Genomic DNA, 18,960 nt, shown 5'->3' on the forward strand with positions numbered 1-18,960 from the left:
CAGCTTTTGAAACTTCGTCATGGCCTGCAGTGTGAAGATGTTCCTGAGAATACAAAAGGTATGTTAAAACAAATGCAAAAAAAAAATTTAAATGATCGACGTACAAAGGGTACTAGGAAAGTTTTGCAATACAGCTTTGTTTATTTAATTTTTTCAAAGTAATTTCCTCTACATTCAATACACCTCTCCATCCTCCGAAACCAATCTTTAAACCAGTTCTGCCAAGTTTCACTAGGGAGTAAAGCACACTCGTTGTCCCAAGCCCGTAGAAGGTCCTCATCACTGGAAAACCGCCTCCCTTTTAGCTTCATTTTCACATGCGGGAACAGTGCAAAGTCGCAGGGAGCAAGGTCTGGACTGTAGGGAGGGTGCTCGAGAAGTTTCAGTCCTGTCGTGGTCAAATATTCGGTGCAGGCTTTGGCGCGGTGAGCTGGAGCATTTTCGTGATGGAGGTACCAGGTGTCCATTCTTGACTTTGGCCGCAGGTTCTTCATAGATCCAATGACTTTAGTCAGGCATTGTTCAGTATACCACTTAGCTGTGACTGTCTTCTGAGTGTCCAAAACGACACGTTCCACAATTCCACTCGATTTGAAAAATACAGCTATCATTTTCTTCTTTACAGATCGGGATTTTCTGACAATTACGGGTGTGTCGTCATCATCAAAGACCCAAACTTTGTTTTGAGCCTTGGTCGGCAGATCGTAATAGTACAGCCAAGTCTCGTCACCTGTCACGATGTTGTTCACATACCGAGATTGTCCCTTATCAAACTTTTTTAACATCTCCCGGCACCAAGTCACACGTCGTGTCATCTGCTCTTCAGTCAGTTGATGCGGCACCCAGAGAGAACAAAGTTTCTTCACGTGCAAATGATCTTGCAGAATCGAACGAATTGCTGGTGCATTTAGGCCCAAAGTATCCTCTATCTGTTGGTATGTCACTCGCCTGTTTTCGTCAAGCATTTTCCTCACAGCAGTAACGTTTTCCTCTGTAACTGACGTTCGTGGCCTTCCCGGCCTCTCAGAATCCTCCAGAGTGAAATTTCCCCTTTGGAATTCTCTATACCACCTGAATATCGTTGTACGATGTGGACAATCATCATCTAGTGCAAGAGTCATTTCTTCTAAGCACTGGTCTATGGTTAAACCACACACGAAATTATACCGCAAAACTGTCCTTATCTCATTTCGTGACCACGATGCCATCGCAAGCACTTTACACTCTCACTACTAATGAATAACTGAGCTCATCGACTTGGCGCGACGGCTGCTATGCACGTATGAACATGTCTCAACATGCAGCAACAAGCAGCTTCCTGTGATTCATTGTTGCGTCATATTGCAAAACTTTCCTAGTACCCTTTGTACAGTAAATACAGTGTACTAATATTGTGTGCATCATGTCGTATGAAAAAAAAATATATCGTATCTTAATTTGTTACGTATTAACAAATTGTTTTGAAATTTTAGAAAATATGTTTACCATCTTTTACTGTATTTCTGAATGTTGAATTATTTTTCATTGTGGGAAAGGTCATATTTCTTTAGAACAAAATTTTTGTTTAACAAATTTTTGCAAGGAACAATCAACTTAGTTATATAGAGGTTCCGACTGTAGATTTATTGGGGATTATCTAACTTTCGCAGGTGTTCTGTTCATCTAAGAAGTACCACCCACTTCGGGAAACTCTGTACCTCTTTCTTGACCCCCCCCCTTTGGAAATGCCATTTTGTAGGGACTCCTATTAGTTCGCCACTAATGTTTCTGTGGCTTTTGTTTCAATGTAAAAGTTTGTTCAACTCAACTTTGTATTTGTGCGATTTCAATTCAGACGCAACAGTTTTATTTATTTGCCCGTGCAGTAACGAGATTGTAAGTGAATTAGTACTAAAAAAAAAAAAAAAAAAAAAAAAAAGTTATCTTGAACCGTAAAGTACAAAATGAAAAGAATTACTAGTTTCTTCTCACCCTCCATAGTTAGGAAATTAAAAAGAAGTGAAAATGTGAGTGAAGACCTGATTATAGAAACTGTGTCAAACCCTGCTTTTGTTCCTGATGATATCCGCCTCCAACAGCAAGGGATGACTGACATAAATGATTGGCCAAGTTGCTGGACTGTTGATGAAAAAAATGATTTCTGAACATGCTGATGATTTCTACATCAGCATGTTCAGGAGGCAACTAGAGAGAGTAATACTCTTGATCTGATTATCAGTAGTGATTCTTCATGCATTAAGAATCTTCACATAAAGGAACCACTAGGTGGCAGTGATCACAGTGTGCTGAAGTGGGAGTTACTCAAAGAGGTAACTACCATCAGAGGTAAAGGAAAGGGTTTTAGAAACCCTTTCCTTTTTTGGCTAAAAATTTATCAAAATAAGAGACTTGGCTGTGCATTATGTAAACAAATTGGAACTGTTAGAGTGGAAAAGAAGATGGGCATGAAGATTTCTAAGGAATGGGCAAATAATGAAGTTACATATTTTGGAGAAAGCAGACAGCAACAGCTATTGTCTTTAAGAAAGAAAATTTTCGATCACAAGGAAAGAGCGGGACATAAAGCTGCTAAAAAACTGCTTGTGGAAGCTGAGAAAGGACCCCTTGAAAATCTGTGTTTAAAGAGTTTATCGCACGAAAAATTAATAATAGCAAAAATTTTTCGCACTGCATATAAGGTGGCCAAAGAAAATCAGTCTTTTCATAATTTTGAATCAGAGATTGACCTACAGGAATTAAATGGGATTGACATGGGTCGTATTCTTCATTCAACAAACGCTTGCATTAACATCTTGAACCACATTAGTGATGAAATGAGAAAAAAAATTTGGTTAATAAAACTGTTAAGTCAAACAGTAAAATTTCACTGATAATTGACGAATTGACCACGGTGAGTAGGAAATCCACTTTGATCATTTACGTTCGAACTTGTATATTTGACTGTGGAATGAGATCACCCATAAATTTGTTTCTGGACTTGATTGAACTTGAAAGTGTTACTGCAAAAGAGATATTTCATTTTCTGCTCGATTGTCTTCAGTCATACAATATGACGGAAAACTATTTAAAAACTCACTTAGTTTGTGTCACATGTGATGGTGCAGCTGTTATGATGGGTAGTAAAAGTGGCATTACAAAACTAATGAAACAAAAATTCCATTCTTTAATAGTGTGGCATTGCACTAATCACCGATTAGAACTATCAGTTGGTGATACTGTGAAATCCGTTGCAGGTATCGATAGATTTAAAGCATTTATTGATAAACTTTGTCATGTATAACGCGTAGCCAAAAAATGCCAGAGAACTGAAGGTGTGTGCCAAATCACTGGATATTGAACTATTAAAAATTGGCAGAATTTTAAGCACACGATGGGTGGCATCGAGCTTCCGGTCTGTTTCAGTTGTTTGGAATAACTATGAGGCATTAGTTAATCATTTTCAAAAAGCAAAGAATGACTCAATGCAGGACCAAAAAGAAAGATGTACATATGAAGGATTGCAGAAGAAAATTACGACTACAAACTTTATATTAGACTTAGGTTTAATGTGTGATGCTCTTCAAGAATTATCAGACTTGAGCTTAGACTTGCAGAAGCGCGATATAGATTTGTACAGGGCAAATAAAAAAAATAGAAATTGTTGTACAACTTTTTCTTGAAAGACAAACAGTTCCGGGACAGTATTACAGAAATGCCGCCAAAGCTGCCAAAAATATACGATTTCAAGGAGTTTCACTTCATGGGACAGACTACAGAAATTATTCTCCAATCGATCCAGGGGCTTTCTATAGGACTTTGAAACACTCAGTAGAAAGCAGGCTGCTTGATAGTAAAAGTGCTGATTTTGTAGCGTCGGTCCGAGTACTTGATAGGAAACATTGGCCCGAAGATACTAACTCTCAAGTGACATTTAGTGAGAATGAAATTAGAAAATTATCAATTAGGTTTCAGTTAAATGAAAGAGATAAAATTCGTGGGTTTCGGGAATACCTAACTGAAAAGACGATTTCGGAAGAATTGAAGAATTTAATGAATGCTCTGAGTACGATACCAGTTTCATCAAGTGAATATGAAAGAGGATTTTCACAAATGAATCTGATTGTCAGCCCAACCAGAGCTTCGATGATGACAAAAACAGTTTATTCACTACTGTTTCTTAAAATTGTAGGCCCACCGCTGACACGCTTCAATCCAGCAAAATATGTCAATTCATGGCTGCTTCGGAAACATCATCTAGCAACAGACACAAACAGTAAGAAAAGAACTCGGCATATTGGGTGGGATGAGAACTTAATAAAAATTTGGAATATTTTATAAAACTTCATTATGAAATTATTTTTACTTGGCACTTATTTTTACATTTTACTTATTATTTTTTTATTTATTAAATAAGACTCACCTTTGACTTATTTTTATATACTTGTATAATAAATTTATGCTTAATAAACTGTGTGTTAATAAAATTAATTTGTCGTTCTTATTCCAAAAACATTACTACTGAACTAATAATATCAGGAAATAAGTTTTTAGTTTACTTTTCATATACTTTTAATTTTCAATTTGGTAGAGATTCAGTATCGGGTACAGCGTTCTGACTGCTAGCAATACAGCCGTGATTGATGGGTGCTGACTCCGCCCAGTGTCATGTGATCTCATTAACAGACGGAAACAGCTGGCATGGCTGACACCCACTGCGTGCCAGCCGTGTCAGCACGGAATTTTTCCTGATAACAAAGAATGAGTACCGGCACCTATTTTTTTTTTTACAAAAAAATACCACTGGGTAGAAGTAACCCAAGAGAAAAGTACCAACTGTGTGGTACTACATTTAAGGTGGTAGAAAATGAAAGACCTGGGAGTAATTGTGCAGTCAGATATGAAGTTTTCTGAGCAATGTAGACAGGCTGCCAGGGCAGGTCATGGGGTTTTGTCAATGATATATAGGAATTTTGCTAGCAGGGAAAAGGAGGTGATTGTCCCCCTCTATAAGGCCACGCCTTGAGTACTGTGTACAGGTTTGGAGGCCTCATTTTAGGAAGGATGTTGATTTGCTTGAGCGTGTACAGAGAAGGGCAACAAGATTGGTGAGGAGGAATGAAGGGATCCTCTTACCAAAAGAGGCTTAAGTTCTGCAAACTGCAGTGGCTGGAGACTAGGCACCTGTGCGGTGCCACTGCATTTTGAATGGGTTGGGTTGAGCACGCTGAATTCTGATGGGATCCTTCCACTTGTTCAGATTACGAACCTAAGGGGGCATAAAATCAAATTAAGAAAAGACAGATGTAGAATAGATGTGCGGAAATTTGCCTTTAGCCAGCGGGTGGTTAATTGCTGGAACAAACTTCCATCTGTCGTTGTGGAAGTTGATAGGTTAAATAAATTTAAGGCGGAACTGGACAGGCATTTGGAGGGAATGGTGTAATTTTTTTTTTTTGGCTGATGCTGCATAAGCTCATACACTTGCTTTCTTGCATCACATGCCACTACTACTACTATATTGCAGCGCCTGGAGAGTAGGCACCTGCGAGGTGATCTGATTGAGGTATACAAGGCCTTGAATGGGTTGAGCAAGCTGAATGCTAATGGGATTCTTCCTCTTGCTCAGACTAAGAACCTGAGAGGGCACAGTTTCAAATTGAGGAAAGATGGTTGTAAAATAGATGTGCGGAAATTTGCCTTTGGCCATCGGGTAGTTGAATGGTGGAACAGGCTTCCATCTTTTGTTGTGGAAGCTAAACTTAAGGCTGAGCTGGACAGACATTTGGAACAAATGGGAGGCATCAGCCAAAAAAAAAAAAAAAAAAAAAAAGAGTGGTTTTGTTTTTTTGGCTGATGCTGCATAAGCTTGCTTTCTTACATCGTATGCACCTTCTATCTAATGCTAAATTCTGAAAAGAGCTCATGGCTTTTCTGAGCATTTCTAACCATTTCTTAAAATAAACCTGTCCAAATTTGCCACTGTTCCAGTCTAATTATACATTTAACCAAGGATAGTCAACGTGCACTTATGCACATGCAAGCACATCAAAATCTTTTTGTTCAGTGGCATACATCATTTGAAATTGTTTAAATCTATCTTTCCTTTTAGTACCTCTCTCTCTCTAGATAGTAATTAAATGTCTACTAATTATTCATCCACTTTAAAAGGAAACGTGCCACTCTTTTTTTCAACACACAAATTAATAAGAGTCAAGAACAGCCTATTACCTATGTATCAAATGCTCAATATCCTCTTTTAGTACACCTGCTAAGAGGTGGTCTACTGGAATTGAAAATGTCCGTTCTTTTCGGAGCACCAGCTCCGATTCTGATCATTTTCTAGTGGGAGCCAGACTGAAGCATAAAATAGCTCTAGCAGAAAGAAGAAAGGCTGAGAAAACTAAGCAGTAGAATGTAGAGAAATTGAAAAATAGACTTGTTGAAAAGTACCAAGCAGAGTTGGCCCGAAGACTGCAGGAACAGGAAACAGTGGCAAGACTGAAGATGAATGGACTCGCATAAAGGCTGCAATTCTGGGTGCAACACACATAACCTTGGGTGAGACCTCAAGGCCGAGAAATGGTATGAGGATGAGTGTCAAGTAGCAGTAGAACTGGAGAGACAAGCCAGGGTGAAATGTTTACAGCAGAATAGTGGAGCAAATAATGAACACTACAAGGAAAAACGGATTGCCACAGTTAGGATATGTAGAAAGAAAGAGAGAGGCTTTGAGAAGGCAAGTCGATGAAATGGTGGAACACTACAACAAGAAGGAAAGTAGAAAGTTTCATAAGAAGATTAAAGAAAGTACACAGGAATTCCGATCAAAAGTTACTGCATGCATGCATAGTGAAGGGAACTTGCTGACTGAGGGAAAGGAGTTTCTGAAACTGTGGAAAGAGTATTTTGAGAGCATTTTGACAAGAGGTAAGATTGAAACAAAACAGCTATTGTACTATACAGTAAAACCATGAATTGAAGACCCTAGTATCAAAGAAATTCGAAAAGTTAAGTGCTTAAAGAACTTTAAAGCATCAGGAGCTGATGGAATAACTATAGAGTTGCTCAAGAACAGTGGAGTGACACTATGGAGAAGAATACATAATCTGATACTAATAATATGATCTGAGGAAAAAAATGCCAGATGAATGGACACTTGGAATCATACAGCTGATTCACAAGAAGGATGATAAACTGCTTTGCTCTAATTATAGAGGCATTACATTGCTAAGCATTACTTACAAGATTTTGTCAGGAGTTAATTATAACAGACTGGCAGCATATTCAGAGAAACTCATTGGAGAACATCGGTGGGGTTTCAGACCCAATCACTCAACAACTGACCATATTTTCGTCTTGAGGGAAAAGGGAAAAATACAGGAAAAAGCATTTGAGTATAATATACACTTATTTAACAGATATATGTAGATTTCAAACAAGCTTTTGATTCATTCAACAGAGAGGAAATGATAAATGATCTCCTGGGCATACCCCGCAAAGATTGTTAGGCTCATGAAAGCAACCCTGGCTGGCTCTAAAGCAGTGGTGAGAATTGACAATGAGTTGACGACTCCCTTTGACATTAATGCTGGTGTGAGACAGAGCGGTACACTCTCTACTGTGTTATTTAACTTGGTTTTAGAGGCGGCTGTCAGAAAATTAGAAGTGACTGGACACAGGCACAAAGATAGTGCAGGTCTGTGCATATGCTGATGATGTCGCTATTATCAGTAGGACTAAAGAAGCACCGGAGGAAACAGTGGCCAGGCTGGATAGTGAAGTACAAAGAAGAGAGCTTAGAATAAATGAAGCTAAGACAAAATATATGGAAGTCCGGAAAACGGCTGATAACATGGAAAATTTAAGAACCAGCAGTTTCTCGTTTGAGCATGTTCAAAATTTTGCTATCTAGGTTTGCAGATAAACCACTCCAACTCTATTACTAATGAAATTAAGTCCGTATTCTGAGTGGAAACAGATGCTGCTATGCACATGAAAAACTAATGAAGTCTAGGGTATTCAATAGATGTTTAAAATTAAGAATATACAAAAGTCTTTGGGCCCGTACAAGACATTGATGGAGGATCAGAATGAACCATGAACTTTGCAATCTTATTCAGGGTGCAGACATCGTCAGATTTGTGAAGAGCCAGAGACTTGCCTGGTTGGGATATGTTATGAGAATGGATGACAGCAAAACAACTAAGAGGATAATGAAATGGAAACCTACCGGTAGGAGGGTAAGAGAAAGACCACAGAAAAGATGGATGGATGATGTGGAAGAGGACTTAAAGATCACAAGAATAAGAAGTTGGAGAAGTTTGACTTCTCAATGATGTTCCACTCCACTGGTGGAACATCATTGAGAAGGCTAAGACCCACCATGGGTTATAATGCCAGAAGAAGTACACCTGCTATCAGTTTTTAGGCCTAACCTAGCAGTATTCTTTTTGTTGCGCCTGGCTGTGAGTGTGAGACCAGTGCACTTTGTATCGACATTTATCCATTGTTAGTATTATTTCAAATCATTTTTGTAACTAGCAATGGCTTCAAAATAAACAAGTGTTAAAAGAAAGAATATACATTTCAGTGTCGGTCAAAAGCTTGAGCTGATTAAAAAGCTTGAGAGTAGTACCTTGGTGGCCAGTGTTTATTACAGTATGGAGTTAAAAAGCAAACTGTTTCTGATATTTGCAAGGCCAAAAGGAAAGCTCCAAAGCTTTGCATTAAATTGAAGTTCTGTCACTCATGGAACCCATACCTTCAATATTAAAGCTTTGCTGGAATATTGAAGGTATGGGTTCCATGAGTGACAGAAAGCACATGAAAGTAAGGAAGATAAATATCTAGAAGAAGCTGTTTACAAATGGTATGTGCAGAAGCAATCATGTGAAGTGAATGTTACTGGTGTTACCTTAAGCACAGCAGCTGAGAAATTTGCTAAACATATGGGCATTAACAATTTTAAAGCTAGTGATGGGTGGCTGTGGCATTTTAGAAATTGCCATGGCATGTGTAACAGGAAAGAGCACGGTGAAGATGGGTCTGCTACAACACATTCCAGTTGAGCCTTTCAGACTCCACCTCAATGAACTGATAAAGAATGAGGGCCTGCTCTTATCCCAGGTGTATAATGGAGACGAGACTGGGTTATTCTGGCAGTCCCTACCAAAAAATACTCAGGCCTTCAGAAATGAAGACAAAACTCCTAGAAAGAAAATGAGCAAGGAGCATTTTTCAGCTTTATACTGTGCAAGTGCTGATGGCCTCCATTGCCTGAAGCTGGCTGTCATGGGCAAATTAGCATGCCCATGCATTTTGAAAGATTACATGATGCAGTTGCCTGTAATCTAATACAGGTGACCTCCACTTAACGCTGATCATTCGTTCCGGAAAAACAGAGCGCTAAGTGAATCCGCGCTAAGCGAGCGGCACTTTCCCATAAGGTAACATATGTATTTGTGAGCTGCGGTCGGTGCCATAGGATATTTCCTAATCAATAATAAACGGTAATGAAAAGATGCACAAATATCGGTCAAAATATTTAATATTCAAATATTTGCACATATAAAATATTCTGCATTACATACGTATGGTAACTACTATGTGAAAAATACTTGCGTATCAAAAGTAAACTTAAAATTCCAATTAAAATACTGAATTTAATTGATTTAATTTAATGGATGAATTTAATCATGAAAAATGTGTGGATTCTGAGTGGAACTTTGGCCCTCTTCCAAATAAACTAAAAGGGGTATTAATTTTAAATGGCCCGCAGCGTTACCACCCAACAATAAAGTCAACTGATCCTTCGCCGCTTTGAAACTTGGCATGTTTTTTCTTCTTTCAATATGAAACTTCTTTTAGGCATTCGTTTCCACAAAAGTCCTGCTTCATCTATGTTAAAAACTTGACGAGAAGTATAACACATAATATCCTTCTTCAATAATTTTAACAAGTTCTTTTTGAAAGTTTCGGCTCCTTGATCTGCACTCGCTGGATTCTTCCTGGATTTTAAATCCATTCTACCAGCCCTTACCAGTTTTAAATGGTTCCACATTTTTTTTTTTTTTAGGCGAGTTTTCTTCAGATCATCATATTGGCTAATCTCTTTCTCTCTTTTTTTTTTTATATATTTAACTTAACTGAATTCTGCATTGGAATCTTCAATAAAATTAAAGTCTTTCCATTTCAATCCTAATAGCTGGCCTAGTCCTAGTTGCTTGCAGTGGAACAGCTGTCTTTCCCTCTGCAAAAATTAATTCTTTATTTTTTTATAATTGTTCTTACAGTGAAAGTTGCAAGTCCTAAATTATGGCACACATCCGCTTGCCTTTCATCAGAATCGATTCGCTTCAAAACGTCTAATTTAATTTTCAAATTCAGTAGTATTTTTCTTACATTTACAGTCTTCGTACTGCGCCCAGACGTTGCTTTTTCATTCTTATCGGCCATTATTAACTCTTCGAAAATATAACTGCGTTGGTTGCATTAATTATGATACAATGTTCAAGTAAACTGTCCGTTTCGCACGATGTCTAATACTGTACTGAGTGATGACTAGACTTCGGATAAATGCATATAACGCAAATATTACAAGCAATATACTTGATCATTTTTTAAAATGTTGATCTCGGAACTACGTAACAAGTCACTGTACTGAAATTAAATTAGCGTGCGAGAAAATTTCACTGAGCGTTGGAAAATTTCTCAAGTCGGCATGGGAAACGTTTTGATGTGTTTTGCTATTCATTTTCAAGTTATCGACTCCATCAAATGAAACGATTTCGTTAAATATGTCAAAAATGTAATCTGTAAAAAAGTGTTATAGCGATCTGTGACAGCGTTATAGTCAGATACGGGTTATAATATAAGAACAGCGTTATAGCGAATCAGCGTAAAGCGAACCGCGTTATAACGGGGGCCTGCTGTATCATTCAAAGAAGGCAGGGTTCAACGCCAGCATATTTTCTGACTGGTTTCTCAAGCATTTTGTCGTTGAAGTACATCAATATCAGCAAGAGGCCTTAAAGGTGGTTCCCAATAATTTAAAGGATCTTCTTTTATTAGATAATGCTCCTGCTCACCCAGTTACTGAGGAAGTAGTCAGCAGTGATGGCAAGATCCACACTATGTTTCTCCCTCCTAATACAACCTCTCTGATACAACCCATGGATCAAGAAGTCATAGTTTCATGCAAGAGACTCTACCAGTGACAGTACCTGAATGAAGTTTTGGTAATCATTGCGGAGGAAGAAGACTAAACTGAAGACACAGGAGGCCAGCATACTCTGCAAAACATAAAAAAATTATAACATCAAGTCAGCAATTTACAACTTTGCTGACTCTTGGAATGACATAAAAAACACCACGCTGGCTCATAGCTGGAAGAAGTTGCTTTTTGACAGTGACCCTGACATTGATTTTGGAGGGTTTGAGCCTGCTGACTTCCACCAAATGCTAAGCAGTGTGGGAGAGAGAGAAATGTTACAGTGGAGGATGTAACTGACGGGCTAGAGAAAAGTGATGTTGATCTGGGCTACCAGATCTTGACACCAGAAGAGATTGCTGATGAAGTGAGAGCAGGTGACATTGACAGGGTTGTCCAGTGATGAAGAGGAATGAATTATTAACAAACCAAAAAAAAAAAGGTCAGCAGTACGAGGCACTTGATCTTGTCATTCAGTATTTCAGCCCCAGACAACAGTGAAATCCAGCCCCACTACCACAATTTATGCAGGTTAATAGAGACAAACCATACATCTGTTAAAGACAAATTTCTCAATCTATATGAATGCACACAAGCACAAATATTACGACAAAGCTTCCCTCATACTAAAATTTGCTTGGGTGGAAGTATTACATTGCATATAAATAGTGCTGCAGTTTTTATTGCAATACCATGACAACCTAGAGTACATGTTTTTTTCATTTTACAAAGGGCAAAAACCTGCAACTGAATTATTTTGATGAGGAGCAGCCTTTAATACAAGGCTAATTATGCAAGAAATTCATTTTAATATGTTAAAAAGGTTTTCGTAATATCAGTAGATTAAAATGTTATAAAATCTTTTAAAATGTGTTTGAAACTTCTGCCAGTACACTTACTACCACACATTTTAAAATATATCTATTTACAAAGTAACATCTGCTTACAAGGATGACAAATTCAAGTTAAGGAAAAAAAAAAAATTCAACATCTTCTCCATCAAACACTAGTCTGATTAAGGAATCTGTATGATTAGAGCTGGAAAAGGAATTAGAAAATGTGAATTGGAATATCATCGGTTTGGCTGAAACAAGAAGAAGAAATGAATCACTTATAAGTTTATCAAGTGGAAATCTGCTGTACACCAATGGAAACAGTGAAAGGAGTAAAGGTGGAGTTGGGTTTCTGGTCCATAAAGATTTTAAAAACAACATTTTGGAATTCAAAAGTACATCACCAAGGGTGTCAAGACTAATATTCAAGATTTCTAAGAGGTACAAGCTAAAGATTATAATGATTTATGCACCAACATCGAGCCATGATGATGAAGAGGTTGAAGAAATGTACACTGAAATTGAGAGTCTTCTAGATGAGCAGAAAACCCACTATACTATTATTATGGGGGACTTCAATGCTAAGGTTGGAAAAAGGCAAAACAGTGCAGAAAGAGGAACTATAGGAAATTTTGGAATTGGTGAAAGAAATAAAAGAGGTGAAAGACTTGTGGAATTTGCAGAATCTCAAGGACTGTCAGTAATGAACACTTTTTTCAAGAAAAGGGTGAACAGAAAGTGGACATGGAAGAGTCCAAATGGATTAACAACTAATGAAATCGACTTCATCCTCACTAACAGAAGATATATTGTGAATGATGTTACCATCCTGAATAAGGTAAATGTTGGAAGTGATCACAGAATGGTAAGATGTACACTTGATATAGATGTAGGAAAGGAAAGGAAAAAACTGACTCGAGTAAATAATACAAAGGTCTTTGAAATAACAGAGGAGGAGAAAAAGCAGTATGTACTGGAACTTAAGAACAAGTTTGAGCTTCTGCAGACTGCTCAGGACCAAGATATCGATGAGGAATATTACAACTTTCTGAAAGTGATAAAGCCCAAGAAACCTATAGGGAAACAGAAATCCAAAGAAGAAAAAATTAGTCAAGAAACACTTGTCATGATGAACCAAAGACGACAAATGAAGAGCAAGAAAAACACTGACAGGGAGAAAATTGAGTATACTGAGTTATGCAAAGCCATTAGAAAGAGACTCAGAGAGGACATAAGAAGATTTAACACAAGAAAAGTAGAACAAGCATTAAGGGAAAACGAAGGATTTAAATCAGCAGCCATGAGTAGTAATACAGAAAGACAAATGATACTGAAACTGAAGAATAGCGATGGTGTACTTATAAACAGCAGAAAAGGCATAATTCAAATAGCAGAAGACTATTATAGAGAATTATACAAGGAGCGAGGGAATGATACCAGCAGTGGGGAAGATGGATTGCAAAGTAGCAACACATACGAATACCCAATATTCTTCCTGATGAGGTAGAACATGCATTGAAGAAAATGAAGAATCGGAAAGCCCCGGGGGAAGATGAAGTTACTGTAGAGTTGTTAAAATTGGGAGGAAGAGACATAACACAAAAACTGGCAAGGCTCTTCACAAAGTGCATTAGAAAAGGTGTGATGCCTAAGCAGTGGAATAATGCAATCATAGTTTTGCTGCATAAGAAAGGAGATAAATCAGAAATTGGAAGTTATAGACCAATTAGCTTGTTATCCCACATCTACAAGTTGTTCACAAGGGTCATTACTAACAGATTAGAAAGAATACTTGATGAGAATCAACCGAAAGAGCAAGCTGGCTTTAGGACAGGATTCTCAACTATGGATCACCTTCACGTAATATCACAGCTAATGGAGAAAGCAAATGAATATAAAACACCATTATGCCTGGCATTTGTGGATTATGAAAAGGCATTTGACTCCATACAGCATAAGGCAATGTTTCGGGCACTGGAAATACAAGGCATAGATTCTCCATATATTATGATTTTGATGAAAATATATGAGAATGCTACATCCTTTATTAGACTAGACAAAGACGGTAGCAAATTTAAAATTGAGAAAGGAGTTCGACAAGGAGACACAATATCTCCGAAGCTGTTTACTGCTGCCCTTGAGGAAGCTTTCAGAAGATTAGACTGGTCGCAGAAAGGAGTCAATGTGAACGGAGAGTACCTAAACCATTTACGATTTGCAGATGACATTGTGGTCATAAGCCACGATCCCAAAGAATTAGAGGAAAATCTTAATCAGTTATGCACAGGTTAGTAAGGATTTTGGAATAAAGATGAATATGGCTAAAACAAAAGTAATGATGAACAAGTATGCCACGGAAAGGGAAATAATGATTGAAGGAGCAGTAATTGAAAAGGTGGAGTCATATACTTATCTGGGACAAGTTATTAGCTGTAATAATGATAAATGGCTGGCAGTCAAGAGAAGAATAAATTTTGGATGGATAGCATTCAGGAAATATAGTCACATACTGAAGAGCAATATCCCAGTTTGTCTGAAACGTAAAATAATGAATCAATGTATACTCCCCACCATGACTTATGGAAGTGAAACTTGGGCACTCACCAAAAGAATGGAAGAGAAGCTAAGAACTACACAGCGAAGAATGGAACGAATTATATTGGGAATCAGACTGTTAGATAAGAAGAGAAACACATGGATTAGGCAGCAAACTCAGGTAAAGGACATTCTTATCAAAACTAAAGAACTAAAATGGTCTTGGGCAGGACACATAGCTCGAAGACATGATGACAGATGGACTAAGAAAATAACAGAATGGTACCCAAGAGGAGCTAGAAGAAAACCTGGAAGACAAAGGCGGAGATGGATAGATGAAATTCATGAGTTTTTGAGTAGTAAATGGATGGCCAGTGCTCAAAAACAGAAGGAACTGGAAAGTTGCTGGAGAGGCCTTCATCCTGCAGTGGATTGAAAATGGATGATGATGATGATGATGATTAACTAGATTTCATTTTAATATCGTACACAATTTTCTAGTTATTTCATATTCAAATAGTTTTACATAACAGTTGAATAAATTAATTTGAATTAATGTTAATTTACACAAATTTAATATGTTCTCAAAGGCTGGTCATCAGAGATGAAGTTTAAATGATTAACATTCAGGCAATACAGAAAGGAACAGACAAGATATGCATCTTCTCAGTTCCATCAAATACCATGAGGAGAAAAATGGTGTTGTGCATTATGTACAAGTGAAAAGCTATGCAGTGGTATATTCAGATTGTGAACACATCAAATATTTATGCTCATCACACTGTTCAACATGATATCCAATGACTTCAACAATATGGTAAAAGTCACAGAAGCATATTGTCAATTCCTTCAGAATGTTCCCAAAAATGCCTTCTTATCAGTTGTTCTTAAAGTGGCTTTGTGGGTCAAGTAAACTAGAATCATAATCCAAGCACTTCTCTCTGAAAAAGTTAAAATTTGCCTTTATTTCTCAAAGCAAATAGATGAATAGGTTGTCCCAGATAACACTTTATTCTTCAAATGATTCCACAACAAAAACTAAATAAATTGGAATCAGGTGATCAAGATGGCCAAGCAAATGGAAAAATTAGTCTTTAGGAAACATGGCATAAAACAGTCACATCACTGGACAAGTAAAATGCAGCAATGCCACAGTCCAGTAGTTAGCATATGACCACAAGCAAGGAGGTTGCGAGTTTTGGGTTTGAGCCTGTATGCTGCCACAAAAAATGCACAGCCCATTGTGACTGTGACAACAAAAATCTGGCTGCCCTAGTAATTCAACTTATATGCAGTCATAATGAATTTGTAAACTCTTCTGGCCTTGACTATTTAGAGAATAAGCACAAATTTTATTTATGACCCATCCTGCATGATAAACTATGTCCAAGCATGTCTGTTGCCTTGAAGTTGGGAATAATACAACAGATGAAATATTCATAGTATTGTACAGTAATCATAGCACACATTACAAGACCATAAGGTTGCACCTCTTCACAGAAGACTGGAAATCTCTGCTGACAACATGTGGATGTTGATATTACCATTTAGCTAGAAGTGCATCTTGTCAGTCCACAAAACGTTCCAAGGCTAATCACCTGTGACTGTCTGCCTCCTTCCTAGCCAGAAATTGAAGAGCAAAATCCCAGTGTTCCTCAGCATCACCTGGAATCAGCTGCTGCACCATGGGTAGTCTATACAGGTACCAATGTAGCAAATTTTGTAGGACTGCTGGACAAATGGCTATGAAAGTTTCAATTGAGTAGCAACTTGCTCTGTTTCTAGCAGATGAATACAAATTATGACCTACACTCCTATTCACTGAAACAGCCATCTAATCAACAAACAACTACAAGTTTCCTCCCTCTCCCATAATATAAAACCAACTACTCATCCCCTCAACTTTAGGATCATGTTGCATAACCTATTTTGAGAGAGAGAGAGAGAGAGAGAGAGAGAGAGAGAGAGAGAGAGAGAGAGAGAGAGAGAGAGAGAGAGAGAGAGAGAGAGAGAGAGAGAGAGAGAGAGAGAGACCCACAGCTTTTCCAGTAGCAGTATTTCTGCAAGAAACAGCTGATTTGGTAATAAAACTTAATCCATGAAGCATGATCCTTTGATATAACTCTCACCGTTTGAATTTCTGTCCTATCATGTGTTCTTCCACAAACATATCATCTGAATATAATCTACATAATTATTTTTTACACTCTCCTGTTTCTCTTTATGGAACTATTTTTTGTTCAACATTCCTTCTATATTGGCTGACTACTCTCCAATTTAAACTTCAGATCTGTGATTAGCCATTTTCCATCTGCAAGCCTTAAAACGATGCAATAAATTATATTTAATTAAAAGTATCCTGTATATCACCACTATATCATGATCACTCACAGTACCTGAGTTTCCATATTACACAAAAAATATACATAATGACACCATTAATATTAGCATATTTAAGTGTACATTGGATTGATAGATGTTCCTATCATTTATTGAAGTGAAAACCCAAGCCTATTACAATGGTAATTTCATATACAATATATAAAATAAAAACATCTGATAACGGAGTATTTTTCTTTTAATTTGCCTAACTTATTACAAGTGATTTATCCACATATTACCTGTATGTGTTTTCTGGTGGGTCTTAAGATTCCCTGCAGTGCTATATGTCCTAGAACATCCTTCATAATCACACCGAAACCTTTTAATTTCTTTTTGATTAGTCTCTTGATTTCTACTTTCAATAGTAAGAGTAGCATGGGAAAGGTTGCTAGGCATAGGACTGTTGCCTGGATTGATCTGCATACATATCTGATCAGCTGATATTGTGTGTTGAATATACCTAAAATTTAAATTGTATTAACTCAATTTCCATATTTCAATTGTTCAAGTAACAATAAACAACAGAACTGAATATTCTAATACATCTAAAATATTAATGCAAAAAGATTAAAAAAAAAAAGGAAAACAAGTGTGGCTTCAGAAGCTCCAGTAACGTAATAAACAAAGACCATGCATTACAGACATTGTACTTTACAGTACCTATCTTTTCCCAACCACTGAGGGGCTCATTAAAATTAAATTTCCTTTCAGGATGACCTCACATGGCAAATCTGAATCAAAAATGACCAACCAACAAGGGTCACCAACCACTACTTTTGCACTACTGTAATACAAAGCCTATATAGTCAAAATATGTTGTCACTGCTACTTGTCTTTTCTTCTTTTCATTATGACTCGTTCCACTTTTGATGTTGCTCTGTACAGCATAATAAATCACCAAACATGTGAGAAGGGAAATGTCAACTTCAACAACGTTGATTGTGGCCATCTCTGTGCATCAGGAATAAGCAAAGTCAATTTATAAATAAAATTTTTTTAACCTTTTTATAACACATAGGGTAAAAAATGACTGAAAAATTTTCCATTCTTCCCACACATTAAAAAAAAGTTTGTTTTAGCCCACAAAGATCCTTCATACCTTGCAGGAACATTTTGAAGTTTGTAATAGCGGAAATAAAATCTTTTTACAGGCAATGATAATTCACACAAGTGACATTTCCATAACTCCTAGTATTAGTTTCTCATTAAAGTTGCACAATTTCATTTCAGTGCAGAAATAATAATGTAGAAATCTTTCTCAGAGCAAGTCTTCAAGAGTTGCAAAACAGACAGCTGGCACACGATGTATTTGTCACTTGACCTTGCTCTTTAGAGAATGGCACATCAAATCCTAGGTATAGGGCATCTTGGCATCTAATTATATGTACAGTTTATCTGTATATCTATTGTTTATGCATTAATGTTTAAGCACAAGCAAAAGAATTGTTTGAATTACCCAATAATTTCTGCTACATATGTGGATCATTTACAACACAAACTTTGAGGAAGAAAATCTATAGTATTACTAAATGTGCATATTCTTTGTACTTTGGTTGAAGGATTAGTGATCAGGACAAAACTTGGACCCACACATGCAGTATGACCTGCACATGTAGGACCAATATTAAAAGAATGCCTTTTGATATTCTTATGGTGAGGCAAGAACACAAAAATATCAAATATCACAAAATATCTGCATGACAAAAATATCACAAATGGCCAGAAACAGCAAGCACAGCATCAAACATCCTAACATATCAACATACCATATCATTTGCAATAAAGCCTGTTCCACATAATGAAGACCTGCCAATACCAAATTCCCCAAAATTGTGGGATAAAGGAAGCAGTGATAAATACAGTGAGGATTCTTGTGTTGCAGACTTTTGCTGGACTGACCACTTCAGCAGATTTAGACTACTAAACAAAAAAAAAAAAAAGGATTCACTGCACTTAATTCAGAAAGAGGAGTTTATGATTTAAATTTACCTAAAGAGCAGGCAAAACTCCTTGGTGCTAGGT

At 37.2% G+C, this 18,960-nt stretch overlaps 1 protein-coding gene across 2 annotated transcripts in view; it reads right to left on the reverse strand.

Annotated features, from left to right (window-relative positions):
* LOC150081519 (uncharacterized) overlaps window positions 1-18,960 on the reverse strand; it is a 188,650-nt gene that overhangs the window by 150,845 nt on the left and 18,845 nt on the right. For both annotated transcript variants that reach the window (XM_090379353.1, XM_090379354.1), the window contains exon 2: window positions 17,178-17,398. In XM_090379353.1, the coding sequence (XP_090235479.1) occupies window positions 17,178-17,398 (221 nt within the window). The remainder of the gene's footprint in view (window positions 1-17,177; window positions 17,399-18,960) is intronic.

This window comes from Mastigoproctus giganteus, chromosome 8 (genome assembly GCF_048544385.1).
Source record: "Mastigoproctus giganteus isolate SK-2022 chromosome 8, ASM4854438v1, whole genome shotgun sequence".
Classification (NCBI taxonomy): Eukaryota; Metazoa; Arthropoda; class Arachnida; order Uropygi; family Thelyphonidae; genus Mastigoproctus; species Mastigoproctus giganteus.